The sequence below is a fragment of the Podarcis cretensis genome, assembly GCF_951804945.1.
Source record: "Podarcis cretensis genome assembly, chromosome: 3".
NCBI lineage: Eukaryota > Metazoa > Chordata > Lepidosauria > Squamata > Lacertidae > Podarcis > Podarcis cretensis.
Genome location: NC_137172.1, coordinates 17,108,599 through 17,130,996, shown reverse-complemented (window position 1 = coordinate 17,130,996; position 22,398 = coordinate 17,108,599). Strand labels below are relative to the sequence as shown.

The following is a 22,398-nucleotide window of genomic DNA, read 5'->3' as shown; positions in this document are numbered from 1 at the left end:
AAGTCTTAAACGGTTCAGGACTGTAATACCTCAAGGACGGCCTCTTTCCATATGAATCTACCTGAGATCATCTTCTGAGGCCCTCTGTGTGCCTCCTCCTTGAGACGTCCGGAGGGTGGCAACACAAGAAGAGGTCCTCTATGCAGTGGCTCCGTTTGTGGAATGCTCTCCCCAGGGAAGTTCACCTGGCACCCTCATTAGTGCCAGGCAATAATGTTCCTTATTAACCAGACCTTTGGTTGACCTGATCAACATCCCTTACCCTTTTGAAAATGTGGCTCTTTTTGGGGGAGTATTATTGGGTTATTGCTTTTATTTTTATTTTTATATACTGTGATCTTTTTATGTGAACCTCCGGGTATAGAGTGGTATATAAATTCTATTATTATTATTAATAATAATAATAATATTAATAATAATAATATTATTATTACTACTACCACCACCACTACTACTACTACTACTGTATTACACATGGCAGATAAGAGGACTTTTAAAATTGGGGGGGAAAGAGGCACTTCCAAGACATCCTGCCAAAAAGTAATTTTTAAAGATAGAGACGTATCTAGAAAAGCAGAGGTTGTCATTCCTTAGTTTTATTCAATACTTACAGTCCAACATCTTGTCTGAAATAAAAACATTTTGCAGCAGGTTGACAGGGACTTGACCTCTTCTAAATCACTTCATGGCTTAGGAATCTAAAATCCAAAGGTTTGATTTCCAGTGTGTGTAAGATATATGTAATTATAGCTTTTCAGTGCAGGTAAATTGACCTTGGGGAAGAAATCCATAAGGGCCAATGGAGAAGCATTTGGTTTTTCAAGCCTTTTCAATGGATCTGCACTAACAGAGAGCAAGAGTTGAAAGCAGCCAGCAGGTGATGAATGCTGGAAAATCTGCATGTAGGGAGGAATCAATTCTACTTATGGTGAAATGGTAAAGAAATAAAGATTTTTTTGAAAGCTTGTTCAGACTATAATCAAGGACGTTTGAAAAGGTTGTCTCTTCAGTTCCATTAGTAATTTTATTGAATTGTTTTGAGAAACTCCCAACTCAAGTGGTGATACGAAGCACTTTATATATTTGTTAATGGCTCCCTGGGAAGATCTTGCTAGTAAATGGCATACTAATGAACCCTTAGTAGAGACTCAATGTGTAATGAAGGTCTGGGATATATTTTATGGAGAGGTGAACGCATCTGACATTGGGAACATTGTGCCGAACAAACAGAGGCATTCTGTTCCTGTTCATTACATACATCTAATACACACAAAGTGTAAACATATATTTTATTGATTCATAGAATAATAGAATCATAGAGCTGGAAGGGACCAATTACATTCTATCTTGGTTTCCATGCTTTCCCTCTCAAAGTTAAAATTCTAATCTTGGTCTCTTCGTAATTTCAATATTGGAAAAGGGTGTTAAAAATTCTTCACAACTTTTTATTGATAAATATTTTATTAGGATAATTGTAACATTTGCAGTTGGCACACGGGTGGTGCTGTGGGTTAAACCACAGAGCCTAGGACTTGCCGATCGGAAATTCGGCGGTTCAAATCCCCGTGACGGGGTGAGTTCCCGTTTCTCAGTCCCACCTCCTGCCAACCTAGCAGTTCAAAAGCACGTCAAAGTGCAAATACATAAATAGGTACCGCTCTGGCGGGAAGGTAAACGGCGTTTCCGTGCGCTGCTCTGGTTCGCCCGGAAGCTGTACGCCAGCTCCCTCAGCCAATAAAGCGAGATGAGCGCCGTAACCCCAGAGTCGTCCGTGACTGGACCTAATGGTCACGGGGCCCTTTACTTTGACATTTGCAGTTACAATAACATGAAGGGGGAAATCAAGCTAAACAACATAACAAAACTCAAACAAACCAAAAATTAAGTCTAATGCTTGCTTTATTTGCTCACCTCTATTTAAGAACAATATTTTCTTGTCAATGAACGAATAAATTATTTATTGTGAAACAGCCTGGATAACAACTATTTGATGCCTTTCTTCCAGTACAAATTATCCTACATTTCCAACTTTAGCTTCAGACCCGGTGCTGCTGTGTAATGAAACGTGCCATCCCATTCCAGGCCCTGTGTGTCTTTAAATTCTCCGTTCCCTTCCAGCCTGGAACAGAACAAAAACAGCATGTAAAAATCATAGAATCATAGAGTTGGAAGAGACCACAAGGGCCATCGAGTCCAACCCCCTGCCAAGCAGGAAACACCATCAGAGCACTCCTGACATATGGTTGTCAAGCCTCTGCTTAAAGACCTCCAAAGAAGGAGACTCCACCACACTCCTTGGCAGCAAATTCCACTGTCAAACAGCTCTTACTGTCAGGAAGTTCTTCCTAATGTTTAGGTGGAATCTTCTTTCTTGTAGTTTGGATCCATTGCTCTGTGTCCGCTTCTCTGGAGCAGCAGAAAACAACCTTTCTCCCTCCTCTATGTGACATCCTTTTATATATTTGAACATGGCTATCATATCACCCCTTAACCTCCTCTTCTCCAGGCTAAACATGCCCAGCTCCCTTAGCCGTTCCTCATAAGGCATCGTTTGCAGGCCTTTGACCATTTTGGTTGCCCTCCTCTGGACACGTTCAACGTTGGCCGGGGTCCTTCTTGAACTGTGGTGCCCAAAAATGAAGGCTGCAGTCACTGAAGTATGGCTAATGGTGTACAGCAGCACTTTGAGATGTCTATTTCTTAGCGGTGGTAGTGCTGAATGAGGCAGTGAAATAGAAAGTACCTCATAAGAGAGATTCCTGTTAGAAGCTTTGGAGTTGCTAGTTTTGTGTAACAGAAATTGTACTACCATATTGATCCTGCTAAGTAATTTGTACTTTTAATTTCAATTTTTACACTTATATTATTTATTCCTGTTGGTGCGTGAACATCTTGGGTTTTCATTTCTTTCTGCAGCAGAGTTCTTTTTACAGAAAAGTTTTCCTACTTCTTTACAGCAGCAGCATTCCAGCTATCTCTTAGTGAAATTCCCATTATAGGAATAAACACCATTTGGTTCTGTTTCTTAGAGTTTTTATTATTTACAAAACTTTACATTGGTCGTTAATGAAGAAAAAACAAATAAAGAAACAATCTTTTTCTTCTTTTAGCCAACCAGCCAGAGACCTAATACTGACTCATTCACATACTCATTAATCACATGCCCTGATTAAGGACACCTGTTGCTGGGGAAATTTTCTGTTGCTTATAAACTTGTTTAAGGCCATTTACAAGTTTCTTCTAGAATATTCCAACAGCTCTCTCATAGAACCACAGTGGTTTAACCACACTTTGTTAGTTTCAGCAAGTTTGCTGCTTCATGTGCCTTTCTAACCGCAGTTTGGATCCAGTCAAAATATGTATTTGGAGAGCGATCACCCTAACCTACATGGGTAGGAAGAAGCAAACTAAGATTCACTTTAAGTGCAAAGCCTGTATACTGATTAAGGATGAATATATTCCACATCAAGACAACAAACTTGTGGTTATGTCCCTTTCAGCTTACTTGTTTTCACAGAACTGTCCGGTGTACTTGGCTCCATTGGTAAATATGTAGGTTCCTGTTCCATGAAACATGTTGTTATAGAACTCGCCTTCATAAACTGCACCTGAAGGATGTTCCAGCCTTCCAAAACCATTCATCTGATTTAACAGGAAGTGGAATTGACAAATTAATATCCATTCCTAGAAAGGTGACTCCATCTTTTATTTCCCCTCAATTTAGATGTGTCACCTTTGTTAACAGAAATGCTTCATCTTTAAACATTGGCTTTACAAACCTTACAAGCGCAACATTCATAATACTGACAAAATTTAAATACCATTTCCCTAATCATTAAATGCCTCATTTTAAAAGGTTTTGATTTTTTTGCCCTGTTGTCAGGTCGCCGCTTTTCAAATCATGCCATCTCCCAAAGAATTTTGGAACTACACTTTTGTCTCATGGTGATGAAAGGTAGCAGCACTCTGGGAGAGTGCTAACAGACTCGAGTTCTTCTTTCAGGCTTCCTATAGACATCTGGTTGGCCACTATGTGAACCGGATGCTGGACTAGGTGGGCCATTGGCCTGTTCTTAGACTGGGAAGTCTGCCCCCTTGTTCATCTTTGGCTCCTCAGCGATATGGGTGTGGGTGTGTAAAACTGGAAAACATCACAAGATCCCACTCTTCCTGACTGGCTCTTTTGCCTTGAAGTAAATCAGATGTACTGCACTGAAACAGGGCACACAATACGCTAAGATTGGAGGTGAGACCACAAAACCTCTAAAAGACACAAAGCCATTCACGATGCATTAATCAAACAGCCCTTTCCAGAGCCCTGCCTTGTTACTAATATTCCAAGGAGAAGTACAATAAATAAGTACTAACTAACTTAAGCCAGGCATCCCCAAACTCAGCCCTCCAGATGTTTTGGGACTACATCCCTAGCTAACAGGACCAGCGGTAAGGGTTGATGGGAATTGTAGTCCCAAAACATCTTGGAGGGCTGAGTTTGGGGATGCCCGACTTAAGCCAATGGCCTGTTGCATACAGTACCAGACAGTGGTTTTATCTAATGGTGGTTCTGCTGCAGCGGAAAGAGCTTGATTTTACTTAAGTTACCTCCTCAAAGCTGCTCCCGAAGATTGGAGGACACCCCCAGAACAGAATAGGACATGTCACTAAGTGCTGCAGAAAGTAAGGGAGTAGGATTGGCAAAAATCAGATGTCCCAACATATGCAAGTTGAAGTGCTTTCTGCTAAGGCAAAGCCACCATTGAATACAACCCAGGATTTATTTCTTCACTGTCATTTCCAAAACACACAGAACAAGAAAAGAGAGAAAAATAAACTTTACAGGTTGTCAGGTCAAAACCAAACTCCATGCAAGAGCTTACCACTATTGCGACCACAGTAACTCACAGTAGCATTGCATAAGAATTCAAATAACCATTGAAATGTCAATCCTCTACATGTTTACTTGGGAGTAAGTCCCACTGGGCCTTAGTCTTGAGTAGGCATGCACAGACGTTTATCTAGGAGCAAAGCTCAACAAAGTAAAGTGAATTTATGTTGAGATTGTGCTATTAATGCATTACTCTGAAGAATAAAACAGCTAAGCCCAAGCATGCTCTTAATTAATGTAAGCAATGTATTTTGTCTTTAACATATATTTAATAACTCAATTGGAACAAAAATGTTAAAGACTCTGACATAATTTTATTGATTCAAGTTTCTTTAGGCAAGGAGCTTAAAATTAATTGTTTTGATATTTGCAGATACCTTATCATTCTTCCAGTTTCCTTGGTAAATAATTCCATCTGGAGTAGTATGAACTCCATGTCCACTCCTCTCTAGGACTCCCTCAATTGTTCTTGTACAATCACCCTCTAAGCAAAATAAAAAGTAGGTGGGGGAAATCCAACAAACATTAGACTAGATTTTAATTAATAACTAGAGTAGTTCAACCTTTTCCAGAATCCTTCAGAATATGCCACTGGAAGTGACCTTCCAGACCCCACAGCTTTATCTCATACTGTGAAGTAAAAGTGTTTCCAGCTATCCTCTATCCCAGTACTGGAATCAGGATAGGCTAGAATGGTCTATGTGAAGTTAAAAATTAAAAAGGAGCACATCCAGCCATCAGACTTTATGCATGCAACCTGAATGCTTACTAGGAGGGGGAGGGGGGAAATCAGCTGATTTCAATAAGTTCTATCTACCTCTCAATCAAATGGGACGCAGGTGGCGCTGTGGGTTAAAGCCTCAGCGCCTAGGACTTGCCGATCGAAAGGTCGGAGGTTCGAATCCCTGCGGCGGGGTGCGCTCCCGCTGCTCGGTCCCAGCGCCTGCCAACCTAGCAGTTTGAAAGCACCTCCGGGTGCAAGTAGATAAATAGGGACCGCTTACCAGCGGGAAGGTAAACGGCGTTTCCGTGTGCGGCTCTGGCTTGCCAGAGCAGCGATGTCACGCTGGCCACGTGACCCGGAAGTGTCTCTGGACAGCGCTGGCCCCTGGCCTCTTAAGTGAGATGGGCGCACAACCCCAGAGTCTGTCAAGACTGGCCCGTACGGGCAAGGGTACCTTTACCTTTACCTTACCTCTCAATCATATCTTAGTTATGAGGAGACATATTGCTGGAATTTTGGAAGAGGTTTGGAAAGAGGGTAAATGGAGGAAGCTTTCCACTTATCATAACTCACTACCTTGCTTTAATAAGCCCTTCATTGCCTTCCATTATTATTATTATTAACTTTCCATTATCGTTTGTTTCATTTTGAAAAAATATCAGATAAAAAGCTAAAACAGTTACAATTTTTTATTTTTAAAAAAACGATAATCATAATATCTGACAATATTTTTTTTTACCATACTTATCTCCATTGGGAAATACAAACGATATTTTGTAAACTTCAGCATCTGTAGAGAGAAAGACACTCTTTTTACTGATTGTTTGTTGAAAGCAGCGTTCATGCAACCATTCAATGGCTCCTTTTTTTGGACTACAATTCCCATCACCCCTACCTAGCAGGACCAGTGGACAGGGATGATGGGAATTGTAGTCCAAAAGCAGCTGGGCTGGGGAGGATTCAAGTTTGGGAAACCCTGGACTAGACGATTCTCGGAGTCCTTTCCAACTTGACGACTCTCGACTCTACGAAAAGGGGCTGCTCGTTCCTGAGCAGACGCGGTTAGGACCCGCGGCTGTGAGCCGGTAAAACGAATAAGGGCGATGCGGCGGGAGGAGACGGGCGAGAGCCGCATCCCCAAGGCATTGTGACTGCGGGTGGCGCAGGAGGCTGAAACCGGCACATTATCTTGCGGCTGCTTCCTCAGAGGGACGGCGGAGAGACAAAATACCTCGGTCGCCTACGATCGACCTGCGCAGCAACCCCCATTTCGCCATGGCTCGAAAGGAGACGCGCCCGCGGTTGCCATGGTGACAGGGGTCTCACCCTCGCTCTCTCGCCGCCGGAAGTGGGAGGAGCCTCGCCCTTTTCACTTCCGGGTGGCCGTTGACTGTTGAGGGAGGCAGTTGGGCTGAGGCGAGAGCAACGTCTCTGGCAGGTGACTGGAAAGTGAAGAACCGGCGAGAGGGGGAAGCTGGTTTATTTTTATTATTATTACTATTACTGTTACTATTGTTACTTGTATTACTGTTACTATTGCTATGACTATTATTACTGCACTTACTTTATTTAGGGGGGGGTTGGACTAGATGACCCTGGGGCTCCCTCAAAGGTCTACAAGCCTATTGTTGTTGGCTTAGTTGGGGCTCGTTCAATTGCGGGGTGTTTCCAGGCGCCGCGTGAAAGGAACCGGGAGGAGCCGCTGAGCTTCAGGTGCCTTTGGAAAGAGGCAGTCTCGGTGGGAGAGAGGGCTGGGTCAGTGGGGCCAGGTGGGGTATTAGGAGTGCTTACCTTTACACCTTTCTTTAGGGTCCAAATTGCTCTGTATCCCGGAAAGCGCACGTGCCCCCTTGCACTGTACCAGCTTGCCCGTGTCTTACGATTATTGTACAGAGGGACGCAGGTGGCGCTGTGGGTTAAAGCCTCAGCACCTAGGACTTGCCAATCGAAAGGTCGGCGGTTCGAATCCCTGCGGCGGGGTGCGCTCCCGCTGCTCGGTCCCAGCGCCTGCCAACCTAGCAGTTCGAAAGCACCTCCGGGTGCAAGTAGATAAATAGGGACCGCTTACCAGCGGGAAGGTAAACGGCGTTTCCGTGTGCGGCTCTGGCTCGCCAGAGCAGCGATGTCACGCTGGCCACGTGACCCGGAAGTGTCTCCGGACAGCGCTGGCCCCTGGCCTCTTAAGTGAGATGGGCGCACAACCCCAGAGTCTGTCAAGACTGGCCCGTACGGGCAGGGGTACCTTTACCTTTACCTCGGGTTACATACGTTTCAGGTTACAGACTCTGCTAACCCAGAAATAGTGCTTCAGGTTAAGAACAGTTTCAGGTTAAGAACGGACCTCTGGAACGAATTAAGTACTTAACCTGAGGTACCACTGTATTTTAGTGTTCTGTTGGAAGCCGCCCAGAGTGGCTGGGGAAACCCAGCCAGATGGGAGGGTATAAATAAAAAAATATTATTATTTATTATTATATGATCTTTATCGAGGAGGCTTAGCACAGGAAGCGGCTTTCATCAGTTGGAAGAGCATGAGACTCTCAATCTCAGCATCGTTGGTTTGAGTCCCCACGTCGGGCAACATTCCTGCACTGCAGCGGCTTGGGCTAGATGACTGTTGGCATATTTTACCATTCTGCGATTCCATTGGTGCACCTAGCTCAGTATTGTCTACACTGACTGGCAGCAGCTCACCAGGGTTTTGGGAAGAGAGCTGCTGCCAGCCCTCCCTGGAGGTGCCAGTATGGACTAGACCAGACATAAGCAAACTCGGCACTCCAGATGTTTTGGGACTACTACTCCCATCATCCCAAGCTAACAGGATCAGTGGTCAGGGGTGATGGGAATTGTAGTCCCAAAACATCTGGAGGGCCGAGTTTGCCTATGCCTGAACTAGACCCAGGACCTTTTGTACACAAAATAGAGCTTATGCCACTGAGTTATATAGCCCTTTCCCGTAGAAATTTTGTTTGTGTCTGGAAATGTACTATGTGGAAACAGGACAGAATCCTCTCTTGTGGGGGTGTCCAGTCTGTGTCCTTATCTTTAGGAGTGTGTCTGGTGCCTAGTTTACAGTTATTTTGGTACCAAGTCAAAGTCTGTATTTTTGCCTGGCTGATTTAAAGCCAATTATTGTCCGTGGATTAAGGTTTTCAAATTCTCAACTATACTGTGTTTGATTTGATTGCTTTATTCTTTGTGTTTTGCCTTGGTATCTTTAATGATGTAGAGTAGTTTTAAAATAATTTTAATTAAAAAATTCTAAATTAATAATAGGTGAGTGGTAGAGTCCATGGTACATTCAAATGATCTTTAAAGTGTAATAGATTTGTGTGTTGTCTTGATTATAACTTTTGAAGGTTGAAATACTATGTGAAATTATTAGGGAGTGAATCCCGTTGAAAATAATGGAACTTACTACCTGTGGGTTGTGGGACAGGGATGTTTTATGATTGACGCTGTATGCCAGAGCTACATAAACAGAAGTAATAATTGCCATCTTTCCTGCTAGTCTGCATGGTGATCCTGGTTGATATTTTTCACTGTTGATAATGTACTTTCATTTTTCTTTTCCTACAGAAAGGAGAAAATGAGCTCCTCAGGGAAGAGAAGAGGAAAACCAAACAGAGGGGGAGGAAGGGGAGCAAGAAGAGGAAGAGGCAGAGGTGGCGGCAGCAGTAGCTGTGGTAGACCTTCTAACAAATGCCAAGCCAGTGGCAGCAAAAAAGGCTCGGAGAAAATTTGGGACGATGGTGATGATTTCTGTGTTGATGATGATGATGGTGATTTCTGTGTTTTCAGTGGACCAAAAGATGTAGCCAGGTCAGCTAAGTGAATTTGATGGAATCTTACATTTTGGAGTTTAGGTTGTTTTTTAAAAACTACTTTTTGAAGATTGTTTTAAGAAGGTTTTAAGAAGTAAGATCAGGGAGGGCTGTAGCTCCTTATCAGAGCACATACTTTGCTTTGCATGTAGAAGGTCCCAGGCTCAATCCCTGCTATCTCCAATTAAATAGGATCAGGCTGCAAGTGATAGGAAGGCCACTTTCTGCCAAAGACACCAGAGAACTACTGCTAATCAGAGCAATTAAGACTGGGCTATGCAGTACAAGGCAACTTCCTGTGTTCCTATAGTAAAGTGAAGCGCCTTGACTTAAGTCAGGAGTTGTCAACCTGGTCCCTACCACCCACTAATGGGCGTTTCAGGATTCTAGGTGGGCAGTAGGGGGTTCTACAGCACAAGCTGACGCCTCCTTCCATCGAGCACTGGTGGGTGATAAGGAAATTTTTACCATCAAGAAAGATGCATTAGGTAGGTATAAAAAGGTTGACTATCCCTGACTTATGTGATTAATTCCAAAACGCTTGTATTTTTATTAGATGTATTTGTATTTTTATTAGAGCTTTGAAACTGACTAACCATAAATTTGAGCCTCATCTACTGTCTCTTGCATGCCACCTTTTACAGAGGGAGGGTTTTTGACATTGGCTACTAGTGAGAATAGCTGGAAATTCAGCTCATTTTTTGAGAAACAGTATATTGGTTGCCAGATATTGGAAACCGAAGGCTACTTCCCCTAGCTACCATAGCACCAAGTATCTCAGGTCAAAGGGAGCTATTTAGCACAGAGACAGGTGTGTGTGTTTGTTGTACTAGTACTTTTAATGCTTGTTTTGCATGACACAGAAAGAGGTTGCACCCATTCAGGTCAGATCACTGGAGTGGGATATTTAAAATAATAAGTACAGCTGGAATTTATTAATCAAACAAAGAAGCTGATGTATTTTTTTTTGGGGGGGGGGTCTTTTAAAAGATGACTAAATAACTCCGCAGAAACGCACTGTAGCTTTTGCACCACAATTTCTGTGCCCAACTGCATTAATCCAGCCTGTCTGTTTAAACATACTGTGATCATTATGGGGCTTGTCACAGATCCTGCACGTAGCTATGTCAAACATTCTGGTAACTTTGCTTGCCTTCTTTGAATTTCCTAGCAACAGAATATGGGTTTTTCCAACATGACCTGGTTAGGAACTTTCTTGATGCTCTTAGCTAGTTAGGAGACAAAATGACCCATAGCTTACATTGTGCATGTATTTTCCATTACTTGATTAAATTAGAATGTATTGTGCTTCTTTTGTTTTGTTTTTAATATATCAAGCTCTGCTAGCAGAGGACATGGACAGACCAGACAAGCACCCAAAACAAAGATGCCTCTTCAGACTCTGTACATGACTTCCGATAATCAGATGAGGGTGAAAGAACTTCTTCGTGAGCTGCAAGGACAAGAGCTGGCTGCTGGTTCAGAGTCAGTTTTCTAAACATAAATAATTTCTTCATTAAACACATACTGTGGCATGTTGAAGTTATTCTCAGATTTTATAGGCGTTAGATAATATTATTCAGAATGGACTGTGACAGATGTGGTTGGGCAGCCTTTCTAGAGAAAGAAACAAAGTATCAGGGTGGCTCCACAGTTTATATGGCAGACACAATTGTGATGGATACATAGTGTTTCCTGCAGCAAACTTGTAAAGTATGGATGCCATAATAATATGAGGCTTGAATTTATGAATTACTGCTTGATTCACATGAACCTGCCTTGTTGAGTCTATGAAGACTGCTGTTTGAGGTGGGTGGTTGATGGGGCCATCACTGTGATGACCTCACTGCTTATGGAACTCCCTCCCAAGAGCTGCGTGTCAGATGGTTACTTGCTTAGTTTGGAGTAATAGAGTAAACACATCTTTTTAGCATTGCTCTTAATGAACAGTGAAAGCTGCTGCTGAGTTTTATGCTGCTAAGTTTTATTTTCATAAGGTTTTGTAATGATTTATCATTGTGGTACTTATTGTTTTGTTTATATTTTATGATGTGCCTTGTAAGTTTGCTAAATTGAAAAAGCAGGGTAGTATAAATATTGGGTTAGATTCAGACTTACCTTTTTGCCCAGGTTTTCTCTGACCCATAATATTGGACGCTGCGGTACATATTTGAATCCTCTGAATTTCTATTTTATTTGCTTTTATGTATTTTTTGATGTTTTGTTGGTTTTAGGGTGCATTTTTTATTTGATAAGATCTTTGTTTTTCACACTGTACACCACTTAAAGATTTTTGAAACGTTAAGTGGTTTATAGGTAAAGGGGACCCCTGACAGTTAAGTCCAGTCGCGAACAACTCTAGGGTTGTGGTGCTCATCTTGCTTTACAAGCTGAGGGAGCCAGCGTTTGTCTGCTCTGCAGACAGTTTTTCCAGGTCATGTGGCCAGCATGACTAAGCTGCTTCTGGCGCAATGGAACACTGACATCAGAGCAGCACACGGAAACGCCGTTTACTTTCCCACTGGAGTGGTACCTATTAATCTACTTGCACTTTTTGGCGTGCTTTCAAACTGCTAGTGGTTTATAAGTACTTACAAATAGGGGACCAAGTACAAATATTCTGGCTTAGTTCTGAATGTTTTGGATAACTAAACTGAGTTGCTTGAGTAGCGATATTGAGCAGAGAGTTCCAGAAGTTTGCCTTATCCCTAAGACTATTGCTTCTAAAAGAAGCATACTGCTTTCTTTTTTTCTAGGATGCTTGTATCAGGTGAAGATGACTGTGATGAATTGGATTACTTGGAGGACGAGCACGCCTGGTCAGATGGGCAATCAGTTTCTAAAAAAAGCACAAATGCTTCTTATCAGCCACCTGTGAGTCATGTTCTAGAGACTGAAGTCTCTTCATTTGCTGTGCACAAACTATCCAGGTAATTATTGTCTCACTAATAAATTGGAAAATATCAGTCAGGAGATGGGGTGGTAAAAATGTGCATAGCTGCAATTATGTGAATGAGTGTGGAATGTGACATTTAACACAGAATCAAAGTGGCACCCTCCACCCACCAATACACTCCCAAATAGAGCTGAAAAAGAGCAGTTATGTAACATTATGTAAGGTGGAATGGGGATCCTTTTTCCCCTAGGGGCCAGAATCCCACATGGCCACTCTTCGGGGGCCCACGGGCCAGTGTTTACTGAGGCCAGAAGCAAACGTGTATAGAGCCATGCAAACATTGGAGGTTTCTACACTCCGTCTACCTGCAGACAGGCAAGAAGCATTATCATAATTCAAGAACACATTCTAGCCAAGCTAAAACCCTCAGGGTGGGTGCTAAGTATGGCCAGTGAAGGATGAGGCCTGGGAAGAGCAGTGGAGGCTGGATGGCCACATTTGGACCCTGGGCTTCTGCATCCCAGTGTAAGGCATATCATTAGAGCAAATTTCTACAACAAGCACAAGTTGTACGTTTTATTCCAGTTGCAGAAACTACACAGTGTGGACACCTGCTTCTTTCTACACTACAGGATAACAGCAAGCATCCTTTAAACATAGTGGGAATGTTTGCTCTTGTGTAAATGTTCCGGTATGTGCACCTACAATGCATTTCTTTTCTTTTCCTTCTAGGTACGGCTTTGATAGCGAGCGTTGCCAAGCTGTGCTGAAATCTTGTAATAGTAACATTGGGGCATCCCTGGAGCTCTTACTCCTGCAGTGCTTTTCAGAAAAATTTGGAGAGAGGATGCAGATCACAGAAACTGCAGCTCAGACAAGTATGGAAGATTGTTTGGAACAAAGGCAAGAGGAAGCATTTGCCCTCCGTTCGATATGTGGAGACAAATTTGTGGAAAGAATTAATAACAGGGTCTGGACTGTTGCATTAGACTTGACATACTTGACAGAGTTGCTCAACAAGCCAAAAGAAGGGAATAGCAACACCAGTAATGGGCTAAAGCCAGCTTCCCTGGAAATCTGTAAACACTACCTCCTAGGAGATTGCAGGTTTGGATCGAGGTGCAAGTTCAGGCATGAATCTCGAAACAAGCAAAAAGGCCTTCCGAGCATCAAGGAGGATGCTCATCTCAGAGTTAATGCTCCTGTGTATGAACTTGAAATAAGATTTCCTGAGGATAACAAATACCCTTATCAGCCGCCCCTTGTGGCATTCTATACTACTAATGAGAAGCTGCCCTTGGCTTGCCGGTTGCACATTGCTGAATTCCTTTATGAAAAGGCCATAATATCGTCGGAGTCTAACGAACCTGTTGTTTATGCTTTTATAACAAGCCTAGAGGATGAAGCAGAAGTAACAAAATTGCTTAGTAAGACTTCTCACAGATACAGTGCTCCTCCTTTGCCTCTGGCATCCTTGTCAAGTACAGTGACACATGTTCATAAGCAAGAGATTCCTAGCAGCTCTCATGTTCCTTCCCGGATTTCAGAAGGTATATACTACTTCATAAGTCCTTATGGAAACTAGTACACATATTAAGAAACAGGCTATGTATGCAGTTTTGGGGGGGGGGGTTCTGCTCCCAATTGATATTTCTAGAGAACAGCATGTATTTCACACAAGTAGGTGTGTGAAAATGAATAAAAACTATGTTACAAAAAAAGATAATAATTAAAAAGTAATTAACCACAAATAGAATTAAGAAGTTATTAAACATAAACAGATCTTTTAATAGATTTTTTAAATTCTATTAAAACTACAAATAATAACAAAAATAAAAACATCACAGTACCAGAACTTTAAAACTATGTCTCTGAGTTAGTGGAATCATTGCAATAAAGATTTCAGTGTCATGCAAAATGAAACCACAAAATACCAGCCCCAGTATTTCATTATTCTCCAGCTGGGGTAGAATACTAGGTTAAAATACTTTAAGAGAATAATCTCTAGATAAATTAAATCCTATCATATATACTAATAGTAAGCACATGCTCCAGGTGTCTGTCCTTCCGTAGCACCACTCACAAACTTGAGGAACTCTAAATCTTTGGGGAGGTAAAAGTGAGGGAGCAATAAAACGTCAAATAGCTCAGCCAATGAGGACTAAGCATACTCGGGGGGGGGGGGGGGAGAGCTGGGTGGGGTGGGCAGGGCTGAATGGAGAAGCCAGGAGAATAGAGTACCCTGGAAGAAGTTGGGCTGGAATCCTGAACAGGAGCAATACAACACTGCCACATTTTGTTGTGGGTTCCACTTGCAACCTGCTATAAGACTGCTAACTTTTTTCAGTCTTCTAACTTGGCATAATTCTATAAAATATATCTTTGATATTTGGGGGAGATTTTTGCATATGCGCGCGTATATATATATATATATATATATATATGCAAAAATCCTGTGTGTGTGTGTGTGTGTGAGAGAGAGAGAGAGAGAGAGAATAAAGAAATAATAGGCAGATATTTAGTCAGGAAGATAATACTGTACAGGTGGGGACAACCATTGAGAACTGTGAAAATAGGATTGTTTTCCTTTATAGCAAGTTTAAATAAGAATCAGCAAATATGGGTCAATTGGTGAAGAAAGTTGCAAGGCCTGGAGTGGGGGTGAGGATCCTTGGAAATGAATATATTGTAAGATGAAAAGCCCAATTGAAAATAAAACTCACTCTCTCTATATATTTCTATTTACATTAATGAAGGAGACCGCTTCAGATGAGTTGTCCTCTCCAACTTAATGGAAAATTCTTGTCAGTAAGAGATTTGTGTGTCAGTGAGAGAGTGTTTATTTTTAGCTCAGAACATAAATCCATACTGAAGCATAATAATATACCAAAGAAAAATGCCCATAAAAACTATAGATGAAGCAGCATATAAGCAGCGAGTTAAAAAAATAGCAGCTAAAACCAGTAAAAAAATTCTATGCTCCACTTGAAGTCCATGAATAGAAGAAGGATTTTGTGCAGTACCTCAAAAATACCTCTGTTAACTACTGTATAGAACTCGCCTAAGATTTGCCTGCATTGTGTCCATTATTGGCTATTTCCTGTTATACTATATTTGCTCAAGACACTGTGCACAAGTGAAGCAAATTTTAAAACAGTTGGCATGATACAAAATGAAAGGGAGTGGGGGAAATGCTGCTGTGGGAAACTTTTACAACAAAAGGAAACAATACTAGGATGTTTTGAAATTGCAGGTGAATTCAGAAGGGAGTGACTTGGACAGCTGCAGTAAACAGTTGTAGGGGGAGAGTGTGAGAAAACAGAATAGAGGTCTCTTACAGTGAAATGTTATTCTTGTCAGGAATTTTTCTCAGTGAAGGCTTGTAGCTCAGTGGCAAAGAACATATTTTGCATGGATTTAATCTCTCGCATCTCCCAGTAAGGCTGGAAAAGACTCTTGTCTGAAACTCTGGAAAGTTACTGCCAGTTATTGTAGACTCTTCTGGGCTTGATGGTCCAAGGCAACTTTCTAGATTCTAGAGGTCAACTCAATACTAAGCCAGTAAAGACCTCATTCAATCCTCTAGAATTGGCACTCCTGTGACCAGTGGCCTACCCAGTGATCATATTGTTTAGTTCAAGTCCTCATGTGAGTCCTTTATAACGTATTGTCAGTTTCCTTGTCCCCAACCCATGTACAGTGGTACCTCGGGTTACATACGCTTCAGGTTACATACGCTTCAGGTTACAGACTCCTCTAACCCAGAAATATTACCTCGGGTTAAGAACTTTGCTTCAGGATGAGAACAGAAATCGTGCGGCGGTGGCATGGCAGCAGCAGGAGGCCCATTAGCTAAAGTGGTGCTTCAGGTTAAGAAGAGTTTCAGGTTAAGAACAGACCTCTGGAACAAATTAAGTACGTAACCAGAGGTATCACTGTAAGTGGTGACCACTTGCAAGGACAGTGCATCATGGGCAGAATTCACGATGGGAGATTTCCCACAGAATAGTGCCGCAGGTGATGGAGAACTCTCTGTTGCCAGTGCATGCCAGTCCCTCTGATGAGGATAGCACACTGGTTGGGAGCTCTGGTCTTCCAGACTTCAGCTCCCATCATTCCTTGCCAGCATGGCCAATAGTCGGGGATTATGGGAGTTGCAGTACAGCAACAACTGGAAGGCTACAGATTTCTTCTCCCTGATCTAGTGAAATGTTATATTATTTTTTTAAAAAGACCACCCCTGAAGACTGGTTAGCTAATGTTTCAGAATGGTGTTTGTTAAGATGCTTTCTGTTTTTAAGCAACCAAGGAGTTGGTAACTGAAGAGGATGATGACGACAACGACGAAGAGGAGCTGCAGACAGTTCACGTAGAGAAAGAGAGTTATGTGAATCTCAGGCGAAAGAAGTACAGGACCTTAGCAGAGCCAACTTGCAAAGAAAATTATAAAATTTGCCGTCAGTTCAGGATAAAGAAGGTACATATGTAAACCTTGGAAGATAAGTGGCAGAGTTACATTTATAATGTATTTTCAGCTACATTTAAAAAACAAACAAACAATTTGCTGTGTGTACGTATAATAGCTGGTGGGAGGTAGGAATTGATAGCAAAATCCAGGAAAGAATCTTGAAGTTCTGGATATGCAGTAGAACCCTTAATATCTATATTTTGTTTTGTATTTAAGACCATTTTATCTCAGAGCTGCTTCCTATGCTAGAATTTCTTGTATCTTGAACAAAATATTTGTATGCTTGTGTTCTCTATATGTGGGATCAATAGCAGTTACATCTGTTTTCCTGTAAAGGCTTGTATCTACAGAATTAATGGAAGACTGTGTGCCTTCTCTGGATGTGTGTGAACTATAGTAAACAAACAAAGAAATTCATGTAATTGTGGATCATAAACTGAGCAGTAACAGGCAGCTACTGACAATCCACATATATTTGTCAGTCTTCTAGGCACTACCAGTCCATATTGCAAGAACGACAGAAACTTCCTGCATGGGAAGAGAGAGAAACCATTCTTAAATTGCTGAACAAATATCAGGTCCTGGTTGTGAGCGGTATGACTGGGTAAGATATAAAACTGTCTGCACACTTGAACACCATGTTAATACTTACTATGTGAAAAGCAGTCTGTCTCTGCCTACAAAACTCAAAAGGGACCTTCCCTTCGGGCAAGAAAAATGAGAGGGTTTGAAGTCAATAGTTACAGCAAAGGTATGTATGGTGGAGCTTTTCTTCCTCCTGGTTATATCTGGCTATCTGTCTCATCTAGTCTAAACTCTCCTCCCCCTCCCAACTTCTAGAGCAGATGAGTTGAGATTAGGCAGAGAGAGAAAAAATAGTTGAAGGAGGAAAAAACCCAGGCAGTGTGCCTCCTTTCCTATAAGTGTTGAATTCAAGATGTATCGCATTTTATTGCCTGTAGAACAGGAATCTTCAGGGGTCTGAACTGGCAGAACTGGCACGCTCTGTATATGGAAGGAGCAGCATTTGCCCAGTTCTTAAGGATGCATTCAAGACAACATGTACACTACAGAACACTGATTGGAAACAGGGCTCAGCCTAAATAACAAAGTGAAGTATGAGAGGTCTGGATGGTTGCATTCCTTCCCTACTACATCCTCAATAATAATAATATATATATATATATATATATATATATATATATATATATATATATATAAAGCTTCTATGCCACCTTTAACTTGAAGATCCCAGGGCGATTCACAGCAGAAAAACACAAAATGAGAACGCAAAATAAAACAAAAACCAATAACTCCCCCTCCCCAAACACATTTTAAAAGCCATAGAATGTTAATCTGCCAAATGCCATAACAGCAAAAGTCTGTACATTTATACTCCAAAGTACCCCCCCACTGAGATCAGTGGGAATTCCTCTCAGGTAAGTATGTATTGGACTGCAACTTAAAGCTGATATACACAGTTCACATGGATAAAGATTAAGGCATCCAATTTCTGTTACAGTTAATGACCATTTTATGCGGGGGTTCCATTCCTGGCCTCCATGTGTCTCAGCGGGGCACGTATAAGCACACCCCGCCCTGTTATGTCCCGCCCCCGTTCCACCCTTTAAAGGACTTTTTATGTTTTTGGTCACTTCCAGGTTCAACACTAAGCTTGATTGCACGTCTTTTGGATGTGCGCTGATCAGTCATTTCCTGTATGTTCTGTTGAAATTATAATTGTAAACACACATGGATGTAAAAGTCAAGTGAACAATGTGGTTCATTGATTTTGGACCGGGTACCTTTAGAGCAGTGGCAGGGGAGTCAGTTTCTGCCTGGGGCTGGATTCAAAGTTGTCCAACTTTGCAGGGGCTTCATTGTAATGGTAAACAGTGCCAGAGGCAAAAGGGGCTGTGGCCAAAGTGGGCAAGGCAAAGAGAATGACATCTTTTTACATACTTTATTTTATGTTCATTGTACATAAAATATGTAAAATGTATGCAAGCTATATAAAAGGTCAATCTAACCCTAGGAAAGCTATGGGAGATGGCAGGAGAAATGGAAATTACCGTATTTTTCCGTGTATAAGACACCCCCTATTTTTTGAGCCCAAAATTAAGAAATTTATTTATATATTTAATTGCAACATTCCGTGTATAAAACAACGCCTAATTTTAAACTTTATTTTTTTTTGGGGGGGGGAATAATAGTCTTATGCAGTCATACCTCGGGTTGAATGTGCTTCGGGTTGCGCTCCGCGGCAACCCAGAAGTAATGGAGCGCTTTACTTCCAGGTTTCGCCGCTTGCGCATGAACAGATGCTCAAAATGATGTCACACGCATGCGCAGAAGTGGTGGAAAGCGACGCGTGTGTGCGCAGACGTGCCGTCACTAGTTACATTTGCTTCTAGATGCGAACAGGGCTCCGGAACGGATCCCGTTCGTATCCAGAGGTACCACTGTACAGAGAAAAATACAGTATTTACAGGTGATATCACATGATTGGTGGGAGGATGGAGTTGGGCAGAAATGTAATTGGCGGCCATTTGGAGGGGCTGGGCAGGCCAAATTAGGCCTGGATGTTAGAGAGTCTCCACTCCACCATCAAACCCAAGGTCTGATAAGTCCAATGTTTCCTGGTCTCTACTATGCCTTCAGCAAACCCCTTGCAGGAAGCATTGTGGTTTGCCAATTGGAAGAGACCATATCCTGTGGGAGCACAACAAAACTTGACTCTTGGAATGAAATACGATTTTGCTTCAATTTGGAGTCAGAAGAGTATTTCTATACGGCTAGCCTACATTTCAGGTTTGGAATAAATAGTGCAGAAAATAATAGCTCCTGGCTTGAGCTGGTTTGTACAACTGCAATCCTTATTAGACCATATTGCACAAAGATTGCTCCTTTTGATTTCTGTTATGTTAACAAGGGTTCTTCATTGGTGTTAGTCAGTGGGCAGATTCAGTTTTACATTTATTTAAATGGATGAATATTTATAAATGGGAACCAGGAAGGTGAAATATAACCCACCTTCTATTATAGTTTTTCCATTTTTTTGCCATTGTATTCTACTGATTTGTTAGCTTCCTTGAGACCAGGGGTTTATTTATGTTTAAGTAGCATAAAGATTAGTTTTCCATGGACAACAGGTTTGGAGTGTATTGATAAATGAGGAAGTCAGGCTGTCTCCTGCAACACCCCTTAACATGTTGCTTGAGGGAGAGGAGAATTTTCTTTTTTATTTCATTCCTCTCCTTCATGCAGATGTGGAAAGACCACTCAGATTCCTCAGTTTATCTTGGATGCCTCCCTAGAAGGTCCTCCCAGTAATTTAGCCAACATCATCTGCACCCAGCCTCGCAGGATCTCTGCCATTTCTGTGGCTGAACGTGTAGCCAAGGAGCGAACGGAGAGAGTTGGGGTCACAGTCGGATACCAAATTCGGCTAGAAAGCGTAATGGTTGGTTTGTTTTTACTTCATTTTTTCCAGTGACGTCACGGGTGCAAGCCAATAGACACTCACATCTAATTTTCCCCCCCATTCCGCCCCCAGCAGTGAATTCTCAAATAGACATTGAACTGTTGTTGTTGTTGTTTTATTAGTCCAAAGGGTAGACCTTTTTTTCTAGCTGTGCTGGTGGGGAGAGTTGAAGGATAGTATCAAGGGGCTATGCAAGACCACTGGAGTGTTGTGCAGCTTCCATCAATGTTTTTTTAAAGAAACATGTTTAAAAAGAAAGCAAACAACAGCTGAACATCTCAGAAAGCTGAATTCTGTTCCGGGTACCAAAATCCATGAGTGTGCAGTGTGTTGTAGATCCATAGAATACTCGGAATCCTGGTAACACAAAGAGGCACAAGCTGAATTCAAAGCTAGTTTCTGAGAGAGTGACTGCTGCCAGAAATAGTCTCCGCTTTTAAATAACTTTTTTGTAAAAAGAAGAAGCTTGCTGTTTCACTGTGATATTTTCTATGGGTCTCTGCCCGCCACCCAACTTTCCTGCTGAGAGGTGAGTGGGTGGCTAACCAGTGATAAGGCCTTCTTTGCTGTGTCACCCAGACTCTGGATTTCTCACCCTGGCACAGAGCTGATCTTTAAGCCCCAGTCAAAAGCTCTTCCATTTGCCAAGTTGTTGGTGGCACTCAGTTGGTGACTAATCTTTGTTTTCTTCCGAGCTGCTACATCTGTTCGCCGTCGTTTTATTTTAGTGTCATTAGATTGTTTTACTGCTTGTTGTGCACTGCTTTTCTGCACAAGAAAGGAGGAAGTTGTGTCTGCTCATTCCTAGTTCCCTCTACTGTATTTGAAGGGATTGCAACACTATCTATGCACTGGCCCTTGATGTTTGCTGAACATGCTTTTCCAGCCAGTGACCAAACTATGGCAAGGAATTTTAATCAGCTAATTTCCCATATTTTTACTTCTGCTATTCATGGAAAGGAACAACATACTTTTCTAGACAAGATCCATGGAAATCTGAATAAGGCACTAGAGTGTAATCTAAGCAGTGACAGTGATAGGATTAAATAAGGGGAAGAAACTGATTTAGTTGGCGATCTTATTGTCATTTTCTCTCTTCTTTCAAGTCTTCAGCTACCCGGTTGTTGTACTGTACTACTGGAGTGCTTCTGAGGAGGCTTGAAGGGGACATGAGTTTAAAAGGAGTCACCCATATTATCGTTGATGAGGTTCATGAGAGAACAGAAGAAAGGTAACACAGCCTGTTGGTTTCACTTCTACTATTCATGTATTTCATATTTCCTCTCCTGCTCTTCCAGTGTGGTGTAGTGGTTAGGAGTGATAGACTCGTAATCTGGTGAACTGGGTTTGCGTCTCCGCTCCACATGCAGCTGCTGGGTGACCTTGGGCTAGTCACACTTCTCTGAAGTCTCTCAGCCCCACTCACCTCACAGAGTGTTTGTTGTGGGGGAGGAAGGGAAAGGAGAATGTTAGCCGCTTTGAGACTCCTTCGGGTAGTGATGAAGCGGGATATCAAATCCAAATCCAAACTCTTATTCAAATGTGGAATGCGAGTGGTTAAGAGTGTCTGAATAGGACCTGGGAGACCCAAGTTCAAATCTTAGCTTTCCATAGAACTTAGAGTGACTTTGGGCCAGTCAGCCTAGCCTACCTCACAAGCGTAGTGGTGAGAATAAGGTGAAGAGGAAGGAAAGCCATGTTTGCCACCTTGAGTTCCTTGGAGAGCAGATGGGATATATATGTAATACATATTTTATGAAGTAAATACATGACTTACACCTCTTCATCCTTGCCACAACTCTGTAAGGTGAATTAGGCTGAGGGGTAGCAGTTTGTCAAATGTTTAGTCAGTGAGCTTTGTCAAATGTTCAGTCAGTGAGGATTTGAACCCAGGTCTCCCCAATCCTAGTCTGACACACTAATCCATCCTTCCCCAACCTGGTGCCCTCCAGATGTTGGTCTGCAACTGCCATCGGCTCTAGCCAGAACGGCCTGTGTGAACAGTTTTGGTAAATATATTGCCTGAGAAGCAGTATGTTTGTTGGTAATAGATAAATGTTGATGTTTAGTTGTAACTCATAATAACCCAGAGAGCATCTGCTTGGAAGAAGGCTGCT

General features: G+C 42.1%; 2 protein-coding genes across 3 annotated transcripts in view; one reads left to right on the top strand and one right to left on the bottom strand.

The window, feature by feature from the left end:
• Positions 1 to 1,881: 1,881 nt before the first annotated feature.
• MORN2 (MORN repeat containing 2) lies at positions 1,882 to 6,988 on the bottom strand. The gene is made up of 5 exons (XM_079969088.1): positions 6,841 to 6,988; positions 6,349 to 6,399; positions 5,263 to 5,369; positions 3,506 to 3,642; positions 1,882 to 2,119 (listed from the first exon to the last, which is right to left on the bottom strand). The coding sequence occupies exons 1-5, from the start codon at positions 6,884 to 6,886 to the stop codon at positions 2,017 to 2,019; spliced, it is 444 nt and encodes a 147-aa protein (XP_079825214.1). The 5' UTR covers positions 6,887 to 6,988; the 3' UTR covers positions 1,882 to 2,016.
• The window catches only part of DHX57 (DExH-box helicase 57), a 31,988-nt gene continuing 16,540 nt past the window's right edge, over positions 6,951 to 22,398 (top strand). Inside the window, exons 1-9 of one of the 2 annotated variants that reach the window (XM_079968469.1) lie at positions 6,951 to 7,047; positions 9,189 to 9,431; positions 10,772 to 10,918; positions 12,190 to 12,363; positions 13,062 to 13,879; positions 16,631 to 16,806; positions 17,280 to 17,401; positions 20,065 to 20,260; positions 21,388 to 21,512. In XM_079968469.1, the coding sequence (XP_079824595.1) occupies positions 9,199 to 9,431; positions 10,772 to 10,918; positions 12,190 to 12,363; positions 13,062 to 13,879; positions 16,631 to 16,806; positions 17,280 to 17,401; positions 20,065 to 20,260; positions 21,388 to 21,512 (1,991 nt within the window). In that variant the 5' untranslated portion in view covers positions 6,951 to 7,047; positions 9,189 to 9,198. Of the gene's footprint in view, positions 7,087 to 9,188; positions 9,432 to 10,771; positions 10,919 to 12,189; positions 12,364 to 13,061; positions 13,880 to 16,630; positions 16,807 to 17,279; positions 17,402 to 20,064; positions 20,261 to 21,387; positions 21,513 to 22,398 lie in introns of both variants that reach the window. The other variant, XM_079968470.1, reaches the window with a different exon arrangement.

Excerpts from the sequence above, each read along its gene's own strand:
- MORN2 (XM_079969088.1), bottom strand. The coding sequence starts at position 6,886 with ATGGCGAAATGGGGGTTGCTGCGCAGGTCGATCGTAGGCGACCGAG. Across the intron at positions 3,643-5,262 it reads GAAACTGGAAGAATGATAAG|ATGAATGGTTTTGGAAGGCT; the intron begins GTATCTGCAAAT and ends CTGTTAAATCAG. Across the intron at positions 2,120-3,505 it reads GGACAGTTCTGTGAAAACAA|GCTGGAAGGGAACGGAGAAT; the intron begins GTAAGCTGAAAG and ends GTTCTGTTCCAG.